This window comes from Lepidothrix coronata, unplaced genomic scaffold (assembly GCF_001604755.1).
Source record: "Lepidothrix coronata isolate B3197 unplaced genomic scaffold, Lepidothrix_coronata-1.0 Scaffold6, whole genome shotgun sequence".
NCBI lineage: Eukaryota > Metazoa > Chordata > Aves > Passeriformes > Pipridae > Lepidothrix > Lepidothrix coronata.
Window position 1 is genome coordinate 7,911,006 of NW_016690186.1, and position 12,802 is coordinate 7,923,807.

Consider the following 12,802-nt stretch of genomic DNA (forward strand, 5'->3'; position numbering starts at 1 on the left):
GAATTAAAATTAACTTGGAGCAGCAAATTATATAAGACTATGAGGGTTACAGATTAGCCTCACCATAGCTACAGCACATCTTTTTGTAAAGGAATTAAAGTTCTCTGTTTCAGACACCTTGGCACTAAACATAGACAGCAAATGAGTGTAAGTGTTGTCTCCAGTTATTTTCCCCGTAAATGTGGTTCTTTTCTCTCAATTCGAAGATTGCCACACTAAAAGCAGTCCTAATGGGCAACGAGGGGTGAAAGCAGTAGCTGCAGGAGGCTGGATCCCCTCACAGGAGGTAGCCAAGGAGACAGGAGTACCACAGTATCACAAGCCAAAGCCAGAAGTGAGGGGTGGGGGCATTTCTTCTACTGTCAGTACAGGGTCAAGGCAGGATCTAATGACATGTCTCACTTGCAACGTGTCACTGGCCAGCTGTCTGACAGGAAATGGAATGACCAGCCTCAAAGAATGACATTTGGTCAGAGAATACTTCTACACTCACAGGAAGGAAGGAAAAAAAGCATAAAAGAGTGCTTCTTTGTGGTGTACTTCTTGTTTGAAGGAGGAGTATTAGATTGTAAGAGTTGGACTTCACTGTCTTCCCCCTTTTATAAGTTCTGTAAACAGGAGAAAGTGAGAGTAAAATTCTTCCCATTAAACTGTGGTCACATTTCACACTTCTTTTACATGAATGCAAATGATGGGGGTTAAAAACTGAACAAAACAAAACAAATAGAAGACAATAGAGAATCCGGACTTCTCAATTTTACAACCAACAACCACAATGACAAACATGAAATTTTATTGTCCTACTATGACATGTCAGTAAATGCTCCAGATTTATTGATTTACAGTGTGTGTCCTCACAAAATTTAGATAACGGCTACTTTGCCCTTCCTTATAAAGGGCAGAGTAGCATTCTGGTCTGTATAGAAATCACCTTTAAAACATGGAGTTTCTTGGACTGAAAAGGGGGGAACTCACATGAGGTTACTCTAAGAACAAAATGTTTCAACATAGGGTTCTTAACTGTCTTAACTAATCACCAGCTATGAAGGGATAAAATAGTTATTAGTTTCTTTTCCAACAAGTACATTTGTAATTCACACACACCCCAGAAGCCTGCCACATAAGCACTGTCCCAGTTCCTGCTATTCCTTGTTTAAAGAGCTGTAGGAAAAAGGACTGTAAGATGTCCAAGATGGGCTGGCTCAGTAACCAGTTGTGAAGGATGTCAGAGAGCAAAGTCCATGGGGACCTCTGCTTATCAGCTCAGAAATCCTTGGCTGTTATTATCAAATCTGCTCAATCTGGCTTTCCTTGCAGACTGCCTTGAAGGAAAAAGAGGCACCAACGTGCAACAGAGTTTGGAGCATTTAGAGGAGGAGGAGAGCTAGCAGAACACCATAGCTTTTCCTTTTCTTTCCTACACATTCTAAAATTGATATACCATGGATGAGGGGACATATTTTCACTTGCATTCCTGATTTCAGGATCCAAAATATGCTTCAGTCCACTCCTGCATTCTCTGAACTGGGTGTATGTATGCTGAGTGGCTGGATAACTTCCAAATATGATTTCCACGTACGAAAGGCAGGTTTGGTGATTTAAAAACAGGGCTGTTTAAGGGTTTGCTTTTAGCTGAGTGAAAATGGTGTTAGTCGCTGTGAGTTAATCTCAGGCTGATCCGTAACCTCCCATGTGCTGAGTGCTGTTGTACAAGGCCCCACGCACCAGCTGGCAATGTGCGGGGAATCCAGATTCCAGGCTGTCCCCATGTCACCTGCAAAGCACAATACCCAGTGTTATGTCAGGAGGTAGGAAGGTGAACTCAGCAATCGATACAAGTGTGGGATGTGTCTGTCTGCATAATAGGAGTGCAGACAAGTTACAGCACTTTTCTTTCAGGCTGTATCAGGAAACTTGTAATTTCACTTGTAATTTTGTTCAAAGGGATTCTTGTGCATGCACCTGTGAAAAACTGGAAAAGTATCATTTTTTTAAAGGTTGCCCTTTGCATATAAATCACAGCTCTGTGTGCTTCCCCATTTTAATTGGGTGACCTTTTGAATCCTATGGACAGGAGCTTAAATTCTGGATCTGCCACTTGGTTGAAGATTTGAAATCAATTCATGATCTAGCAGTTACTCTGCTTTAAAGCAAAAAACCAGAATGGAAATTTGAGAAGAAATTTCACTTGGAAAGTTCTTTTCAGAAGTCATAGAAAACTTCATTGCAGACCAAATATATAAAATCCAGATTCATTTGTCAGTTTAATCCCTGAAAAACATCAGGATTCAGTGAGTATGAGAGAAAGAGGAAGAGCAAGAAACGTGTAATGTTTCCAACAGGACATTTCTGTGCAATTATCAATTTAAGCTTCTATTATTTGTCACTAATTACTGCACTGAGCTGTTAAATATTTAGTAGTAGTTTCTTTAATTGCATTTGACCTATAAATGAATCTGTGCATAGTGTAGCTCCAGTTCCAGCAGCCAGTTTCTTACTTCCAGCTAGGCAAATTTGTATTCACATAAGATGAACACATATTGTCAGACAAAGGGTTTTGTTTTTGTTGTTTAGGTTTGTTACCTCTCTCCCCCCCACTGACTTCTTTAAGGTATCTAAAATCAGAGCACAAAGTAGGAGTGCTGACTGTGAACGTAAAATGGGAGGTCGGTCAAACTTAAACTTGTTTACGGATGTCATAGTTTAGAAAGCACCAGCATAAATTAAACATAAAAAAGAAAAAAGAAATAAAGCAGAGCAACTACTAGCCCATGAACACTTGTGTCTTGTAAAACACTGACTTAATCCCTGAATATCTTATTAGGCAGTATTGCCTATCAAGACTTGTTGTCCCCTGTTACTCTGTTGTACGATAGCTGCAGATAAATCTGGATTTTTTTCAGCTTTGGGTTCTGCTTGCTCTTTGCCTGGCTGTGTCTGAAAGGGTGAACAGAGTTCTTGCTGTGGCCCCTGCAGAGGGTGTGCAAGAATCGATGAGTATATGAGCAATATTCACTTTGTTTTAAATACAAAAGGCCCGGCTCTATTCTTACTTGTTCCTATCTTGAAACTCCCTTGATTTCAGAGGATTTTCTCTTAATTTATACCAGGGTAATCATAACCATATTCTAAAGTAATAAGACTTTTGATATATTTCTCAGAAGTGCCTCCTTTTGCCTTTTTTGTTTAAGCTTTTATTCCCACTTAATGAACAATTTTCTTATTGGGGAAGGATGCCCGTGTATTAATTTCAAACATTTGCAGTATCACAAAAGCCCTGTTTTTTCTACAAGCAACACTTAGGCCTTGATCCTGATTAGCAGTACAGCCCCTTTGCTGCATGAATGAACAGGAAGGTTTCCCAATTTTGATGAACTGCTGTGAACATGTGCTAACCATTGCCCTCTCTCCCCATCACCATCATCTTATCGTTTATGGGGGTAATACACACACCTTGCCCGTGCAGCCAGGCTCATCTTGCCTGAAACAGAAGGCATCATTATAAGTTTCATTGCATCTCAATGAACAACAAACAGGGTAAAGGAGGCTTATGGGAGGTTATTGCCTGGCACCATGGGTTAAAACAGCCTTCGAGCTACTCTGATTTCTGTCAGAGGCTTAACAGGGAGCCCCCTGCCAACGCTCGTGATGAGAAAGGTGCAAGGATGGTGAACAGATATCGGTGTTTGTGTCTGTTCTCTTCCGGTGACAATGGTGAAAAGTCTTATTTGCTGTACCCAGGAATATATGTCATTCTTTTCCATACAAGTCTGTGATATATGTACTTACATATTGTAATGAATCCAAAAGGAATCATTGACATTTTACTACTGACTTACTGGAAGTCTCTGAAGAAAAATAGGTATCATGAGGTTGGGTTTGGTTTAGGTTTGGTTTTAATTTTCAGTGTGCATCCCTGAGAACATGCTATCCAGTTTGAGATTGTTTTTATGGGTAGGTTTTCTCTGGTCCTGCTGGAAATGCTTGAGTAGAAAAACCATAACACTGAGAGTTTTACATAAATATGATAAAGAGCAAAATCTGATTAGCAGTCATGCCACTTCAGAGACATTAATCTAATATCAAATCACACAACTTAGGTGAACTAATTTATATGAATAACTGCAATTCATGTAGAATAACTGCAATTCACTGTAGACTTTCCTAAATTATTGTTGTCAACAGTGGTCAGTCATGTCCTAAGATGACCATTTAATTGGCCATCATGTCTGAGAACAGACCTGATTCTCAAAAGCTGGTAAACATCAACTCACCACACATAAATGGTATTTATGGGAACACAGATTCTCTTGGGATTCATCCCCTTCCTTGTTGTGGAAATAGCTCTGGTTTAGTTCAGATCAAATCCATATTTCCTTGGGAATCTGAACTTTCAGAGGCTGTATTTTTGTTAGGTCTATGCTGCTGATCAAACTTGGCCAGGATGAAACTCCATGCCTACTTTAGTGTGTTTATAAATTCATTGGTATTCCTCCTGCTCTGCCAGCTGCACTACAGTACTGGAGATGCTGCTGGAAGGGACATTTTGTCTGGAATTTTTCCTGTTTTCTCCAGAGCCCCAAAGTCTCTACTAGGCTTCCTACTTTTCACCTATGAAAAACTATTAGACATCATCTCTTTTCCAGCTCCCTCACTAACTCACCATTTGACCATTGAAATCTGAATATATATTCAAGTCAGAAGCATTGTAATTCCTGGGATGAAACACATCAGAAACACTTGTTAGTTCCAGACATTTCAGATAAAGCAATTAAAGTTAATTTTTTGTGGTTAGTGTTTTATGAAAGGAAGGGAGGGGCCTGGGAGGGAAAATAATCTGTAGTCTCAGCATTTGTTGGTAAAAATCAACTGAAGTTGCTCTTTTTGTATTTCACCTATGTGAAAAATACAGAAATGTACTCTGTCAGTACAATTAAGGATTTTAGAATCATAGAACAGACCTGGATATGTCCCTGACCTGCAGTTAATTCAGTCAGTGGAGGTGGACTATGGAAGTCATCACCCTTAGTATGGGAACCCAAATCCCACCTATTACTACATTTTTACCTATATAGCAACTGAGCCTTAGAAGCCACTGTAACAGAATCTTCTTAATTGCTTGCAGCAACAGTGGAGTCAGGGTCGTAATGTTTTGGGGCATTGAAAGTAAGTTTACTGCTTTCAGATGCTTTGAAATGGCCCAGATATTCCACTGAAGCCAGCTCCTGACTATGCAGATTTGGTTTCTTGTGTGATTTGGGGTTGGCTGAGCCTCTTCCTCTCCTGGGATGAACATCAGGAAAAAAAATACTAACCCTGAGGTCTGTGAAGCTGTGAAATAGTCTCCCAAGAGAAGCATTGGAAGCTCTAATTAAAATTGGACTGGGCAAAACACTTGAAATTACACTATAGGCAATAATCCAACACTGGCAAGATGGGTGGAGAAAATGCCCTAATGGGTCTTTTCTGTCCTTAAATTCTATGAATTCTTGTTCTTCTCCTTTATTATGCTATTTCACCTTTTTCTTTAACGGTGACATAGTGTCATCTAGAAAGTATTATATTATTGTGCACTGAGTGAGATGATGTTAAATGTCAAAAGAAAACGCAACAGTTTCTCCGCAGGTTCACAGTGATTATATGGAGACAGGAAAAAGAAACTGACTGTAAGCAAGTGATCTGTAAGACAGTGAAAAATGCCTTGAATGCCTGCAATATACATGTTTATCATTTTGACATTGAATTTCATATTCTTTTTTTTTATAAAGAATATCCACATTCCACCAAATCTAACACAGGTTTGGGAAAGTCATTTACTGTAACTGTGTACATCACTCAGATTTCTGGAGACATTTTCTGTCCCAGTGTTTCACATATCCCCAAAGACCTAGACTAAATAATATATTTTTACATTTTAATTTATAATGTGTATTTAATCTTAGTGTCTTACAAATCTAAGTACCTCATCGATTTAGTCCTGAGTATAATCATATTACAGTTTACCAAGAAAGAATTCTTCCACAATATAATGCGGCCTTGACAAAAAACTGTGTGCTGCAATACTGAAGCAGCACAAATATGAAGAGACAGTGTAAAAATAACCTTTTCAGAGATTTTTCATATAGTTTAGTCTGAATAAGTTTCATTTATTTCTTTTGGGTGTTACCACTTAATACTCCTTTTCCCTCCTCCCTTGCCCTTCCACGTGGTATAGCATTTCAGCAGTGACCAATACAGAGCTTTCTGCGTGAGAGGTCATGACAACCAGCTAAGTAACAAAGCATCGGACCGAAGTTCTGGAAACCATGTTGATACTGTGCAACTGCTAGGTTTTGTAAGGCTTGCCTTTCCACAAGCCTTTCTTTCTTCCCTTTCAGTTCTGGAAAACCCAGCATCCTCTTCTTAACTGCAGACAGTTTGAAAAGTGTGGTACAGGGTAAGAAGCTGGAATAAAAAGAAGGGAAGAGAAGCAGAAAATCTTGATTAGAAAGTATAATTTAATAGAACATGTATTGAACCAAATGTATTGATTAATGTGGTAGATATAGTACTTATATTGATTCAAACTAGAGATTTAGTACTAAAAGCTGTAAGCCAAAAAGCTGTTGCAGATTGCTACAAAAGTCAGTTTAATGCTGTCCTTGAGAATGCCTTCACAAAGAAATTCTTCTAATGTTTGAGGAGTAGGTAGAATGCGGTATATGTCAGTTTGATCCCGGAGGGTTTTATTTTGTACTCTAATAGCTGTTACGAGCCTACATTATATCCAAGGAGTAATTTTCCTTAGGGGTGCCCAGCTCGCTTTGTGTCAATATTCTAGCATTTTAAGTCACGTACAGTATATGCTTCTGGGAACAGTGCAGGAGCCAGCCAGACTCATAATGGTCTGCATTCATTAATAAAGGCAGAAGCTTCTGTCCCTCCATTGCCCACTACAGGGATGCCTCCCTGGTCTTCAGGGACCCGTACAGACACATTTAAAGAAAGCTTTATTTTGAGTGGGCAGGAGATGAAATGCAGGACTTGCAGGCATTTCCTAAGTCAGCTATATGCCCGAGCACAGGGGTGACCTTAATGGGTCAAAGAAGAATGCAGGTCAAAAGACTTATTATCCAGCCTGTTGGAAACCAATTGCTTTTGTGTAAAAAAAAATAAATTGTAGCGCTTAAAGGTTGATAGTAATGCAGAGTTCTGTTTTACAACCTGGAACTGTATTGCAGTGCAGTGGGGTGCATTTTTATTTTTTTTAATGCAAAAAAAATACAAGACAGTCTGTAACATACACAGATAAAGGAATCCAGATAAGTGATAACATGTAGGGTACCATAATTACTTAATCAGTGATGATTGATTACTCATGTTTGTGTTCTTGAACTAAGGAAAAAATAACATGCTGCTGTGGTACTGTTACCATCTGTTGAAATAATTCATCTACATTTCATCTCTGTATTTCTTCACATGTACCCTCTTTGCACTGTTTGTCAGGTACAGCCATCTCTTGTTTCATCTGGTCATAAAAAACAGAAGTCCCATTTAAATTGAGTGCAACCGCAGTTCACATTAAGGATTCTAATGGGCTAGTGAGTCTGTGGCTATCTGTAGGTATTTTTTAGTTTGTTAATTTTGATGCTGTGGGTGGGAACTTTTTGCTAGCTGTTCCCTCTCATGTTGCCTCTGAAACACAAAGGCATGCACCAAACAACAAGTAATATTACCTCTTTTGTCTCAAGCATTTCTGCAAAGAAACCTTTTCATATTTGTTTGCCAAGGAGATTCTTCCACACCATATTATCCTGAAATCTTTGCATGTTTTTAACTCCTCAGCACTAACAACGGGGATATGCCAAAGCATTTTCATCCAGAAAAGTCGTGGCATGTGATTTTATAGGAGGTCGCATAACGGTTGGGATTCTGGATTCAGCTAACAAAAATAATTATATCTAGGAACAGGGAAAATTCACTTTAAGAGTTTATTTTGCTTTTGAAATATACTGAATTCAGGTTTTCCCAGGTAATATACCTGCTTTCCAGATAACACAGAAACAGAGAAATTGGAATGTAGGAGTTTTCCTGGTTCAGTTTGTGTCTATGCCAGTAACAAATGCAATGACACACAGACCTCCTGCTTCACTGTTCCTCCATTTTGTGCATACAAAGCTTGCATTTGTGTTTGCAAACTAGTTTCTCCTCGTGAGATCCCAGCCCTTGGAAATGGGAACACAGCTGTTGCTGAAGTCCAGGAAGGATTATATTAAGAAAAAATATTTTCCCCTTTCCATGGCTAAGCAGGAAATTGACATTTTTGCTTTGTAGGGAGACTACCACATAATTAAACAGATGTGCTTATGTGCAATCAAATTTGGGGGAGGCAAAGAAGGGGGAGCATATGATAGCTCCTGTACTTCATTAAATGACTTCTCTTTGGCAAGTGGATGCACTAATTGCTCCAAACTCGGGCAAACTAGTCGAAGTTGCTGGAGGAGGCGTGTTCCAAGCTTGTCTAGTGTGTCTTTAGTGAAGGGCAGCGTGCTCTCCGAGCCGCACAGGGGATGTCAGCTGTGATATTGTGCTCTCCCTGGGTGTACCGCACTCCTGTGTCCCTGCCGCGTCCCTGCCGGCGGGAGCTCCAAATTCTGCTTTCCCCGCCTGCCTGCACTCTCACTGCCGGAGAGGCGGGGAGCTCGCTGCACACAAGGCAGAGAGACTATGAGAGTCGAGATCTGCTGTGTGGATAATAGAGGAGAATTTTTGCCCTAAATTTTTAAACACAACACCCCTCATAAAAACAACAGCAGTTCATAACTGGGATTAATGTTTGCAATTTTCAGTCACTTAGACATGGGGTCTCCAATAGATGGCTTTTGGTGGAGTGGAATATGGCTCTCTGTGGGATTACAGAATTTTCCTCCTTTTCTTATCTGTCTCCTCCCATCTTTCACCTGCTTGTCTTGTCGATGTTACACTCCTGAAGTCCTTCCACTTTGTATTTTTTTGCCACTTAGCCAAATAGGTATTTCTCCCCAGTCCCTCAGGTTTTGGGAGCCTTAATTACTTTGGAAACTGCATTTTGTTTTGACTGTTTACAACAAGTATTTTTGAGGCCTCAACTCTTCAAAGCATTTCCTCATGTTAATATCCTGCCCTGTCTCATTCTTCTCTGCAATGTTTGGGGTTTTTTTTCTATTATTTCTTCATTATCTCTAGAGAATCTCATTTTGCACCAGGGCACGGGAGTCAGGGACACTGAAAGCAGGGCAAGTCAGTTCCTTACTTTGTGTTTTATTTTGTCTCCTTCATATTTGGACCTTGTCATGTTTCATATTTTGACCTTTTAATTTTTTAATCAAAAATGTCATTGCAGCAAGAGTTACAGCTGCAATTCTGAAACACTTTTTGACTGCTTCATAGGCAACTGTTCATGCAGCCTCATACTGATTATGCATTTTTCACTTAGTGAAGAGAAATAAAAAATGGGCATGACTGACGTGCTTGTTCTCAGTAGACTAGAAACAAAAGACCCTCCCAAATATCTGTCTACAATGTAACAATTGGTATATGACTTCACCTGCTCAGAAGCAGAGGAAAAAATCAGAATTCAGGCTGCCACCCCATATTTAACTTGTCCTGTTGTTTCTAGGTACTGCAGGGTCTCCAATAAGCCTGTGGTGTTATGTTGTAAGTGCTGCAATAAATGGACACAACAGGATGACAAAAGGGCTGACTGTCAGGCTTAAATCTTAATTTCCTTGCTTTTGCGGTTTAAAGTCAGAGCCCATTACCTGTGACCAGCCAACATTTTTGGCTGCAGCTGTTGTTACTGCTTTACAGCATTTTGAAATGATTTTATGGGAAGGATGAGAAGCTAGATGAAATCAAGTGGCAGAGTGTATTTTTTTAACACTCTCTGGCCTTGGACAGTCTGGAATTCCTGCCATCAGCATTAAATCATTTTGTATTCACATCTGGAAATTGCATCTTTGAGTGTCACTGGGTCATTTTCCTTTAATCTTGAGAATGGCACTACATTAAAAATTCCTCAGTCTTACTGTAAGGTCCTTTCCTTGCCAAATGTCCCATGAACTATTATTTGTGTGCGTGCACAGTTTAGGGAGAGAAAAGGAGGAAGAGAGAGAGAACTCTCAGTCTGGTCTGCAGTCACGCTGTATTTCACATTCGTTTCACTGAGGCAGTTTTCATGTGCCCTTTCATGGGTGGCTCTGGAGGGTATGGTTCAGTAGATGTTCACTTTGTTGTAAATGATGACTGTCTTGTGGGAACAGGTTCATCTTAAAGTGCGTTAGTCCAAAGAGGTTTAAAGACAGATTAACTTAATAAAGCAGAGTGAAGGGTCTGGATGGTCTGGGAGGAAATCATGGGATGTGACACTCCTGCCCTCTGGGTCACTGGCCCAAATCTGGCCCGATTACTAAGGGGAAAATTCATCACTAATCAGTGGCTGCTATGTTGTCTGAGAAGTAGCATTCACAGACATTTTCTAGTTTTCTATGGATCCTGTGTATGTTTTAGAAAACTTAACATGTATTGGTTTGGTTCCTTGCTCTTACCTCGATGCCTGTGAAGAATCTGAGCCAGTACAGGCAGCAAAATAGCATCTTACTAAAAGTGGTCAACTCAATTTGAGCAGTGGTAGGAAAGAAGGTGAAACTTGTGTTTGCTGCTTGATTTGATAATTACTTGTATGGGTAAGGAGAATTTCAGACTCCAAAGGCCATGCTGACCTCACCTCACATAAGGCTCTGCCTTCACTTGAGGAAAAATACCTGTGGTTTTTGGTGACTGAAGGGCAGGCTGTGGCAACCCCTCCTGTTTTCTCATCAGTCTCTGAGCTCTCTGCTAGGCACAGAATGACTCTTACCAGAATATATTGTGCCATACTGTGTAGGGGGAAATAGGTTTTAATGAAATAATGCATTTGAAGTGGTGCCACAGTCTAGGAAGCACAGGCCAGTTAGCAAAGGTCTTTTATGACAAATGCACTTCTCATTTTTGTAATGCATAAACCATGAGCTGTATGAAAGCAGACACCAGAACCACTGACCTGGTTTGCAGTTTCACTGGGGCACATCAGCCCAGACCCTACCTGGAGAGAGTGTGTTGCCCTTCTTGTGGCACATGGAAAGAATACTGGTGTGAAACACCTGCAGAAAACTGCTCTGCTCCATAATGACGCTGCCTCTGGATAGCATAAACAAGGAAGGGTAGAACATACTCTTTTTCCAGTCCATCATTTTGCAAGATATGTTGGAAGAATTGTTTTTGCATCCTTCTTTCACACAGAAATGCCTGTCCTGTGACTAAGCTGTTTCTTTTGTTTTTTGTTACAGAATCATACGATGACCCAGCACAGCAGTTAGTGCAAGGCCCGTCTCTTCCACAGAATTCTTTGTGGCACAAAAAGGGAACACATTTTACTCTTTGCACGAAACTTTCATTGTTAATGTATATTATTCAGAATCATTGTATTGTACCATAAAACTTGTATTATCGAAACTGTTGGATGTTCATGTGTTTGAACTTTTGAGCACCGGATAGACTTCCTGTATATAAAGTGTTGCACATGTATTATGTTGTCTGATACTAAAATGGTCTTATAAAGACAAGTGGACTTGGGCCCTATTCAAGAAAGATACAAATAATAATAATACTGTGTGAGGGGGAAAAAATAGCTTAAAGAAAAATGTCATTTTCAAGGAGAAGGGAGAGGGTAATAGCTATGTTCCATTACAGCTCTGTTTGACCTCTCTTTCTTTTAAACTTCAGTCTAGAAATCTCTCTTTTGGTATACAAACGGATGAATCTAAGACTATTTTTTATTGCTGAAGATTCTTGCAAAAAATATGAAGAGACTCTTTCTCACAGAGCAGGAACCCACAGTTGAATAAGGCCCGTATATATATTTGTAAGCCTTGCGATATGACAGATAGCATTACCATATATGCAATAGTTGTTATGTAGTTTGTCAAAGAATTTTTTTTCCTGGATACCATTTGAAGCTTTGAGTGTTCAAGACTTTCCTTGATGATTTCACATGGCCAAATTCTTGAATCAGTTGAACTAACCTGTATGTTACTGTTATTAATGTTTACTCTGCGGTCCGAACCTGGAGATTACTGGAATTGTTTTCCAAAAGGAAATAAATTCAATTTACCATTATGTGTGAGTGTGCTTTGTGTCTTGTCTTTTTCCTTGGAAAGTAGCATTATTACTGCTGCTGTATTACTTAAAGGACCACCAAGATCTGGAATTCCATTGTATCAGGATCTATACATTGCTCAGTAGAAACAGGTTGCTTTTCTCAAAGGTAGGCATTTAAATAAATGCAATGGGACAAACAGATCTGCTGACCCACTGCAAAGCAATGTGTGCTTGAGGATAATATTGGCTGTTTTGTGGCTTTATTTGTTTCTTCTATCTGGCTATCTCAACAATTTCATACTTGTACACTTGACATGTTGGTTGCCAGAGGGGTCACCACACATCTTCTGTGTATAATTATCAGTGTATTTCATTGTGATATTATTTAATGAGTTGGGTCTAGTACTGATGACACCACAGAGCCACCACAGTCCTGCCAGTAGTGCTGTTAACCTGACATCCCTCACCCTCTGACATGGGTAGCAGAATTGGAGGTGGTGCACACTGCGACATGATGCTCACTAGTACCATGGCCCTGGGGAAGCTGTCACAAGACCTCACAGCTTCACTCAGGTCTGAATTGGCTGCTGACTCCCTGCAGTTTCAAAGAGAAGAAGGGGATAAAAGCTCTCCTTGCCTACCTCTG

The 12,802-nt window shown here is 39.9% G+C and overlaps 1 protein-coding gene across 7 annotated transcripts in view; it reads left to right on the forward strand.

Moving 5' to 3' along the window:
* ZNF521 (zinc finger protein 521) overlaps positions 1–12,174 on the forward strand; it is a 236,066-nt gene extending 223,892 nt beyond the window's left edge. For all 7 annotated transcript variants that reach the window (XM_017833380.1, XM_017833336.1, XM_017833345.1 and 4 more), the window contains one exon: positions 11,346–12,174. In XM_017833380.1, the coding sequence (XP_017688869.1) occupies positions 11,346–11,375 (30 nt within the window). In that variant the 3' untranslated portion in view covers positions 11,376–12,174. The remainder of the gene's footprint in view (positions 1–11,345) is intronic.
* Positions 12,175–12,802: the final 628 nt, after the last annotated feature.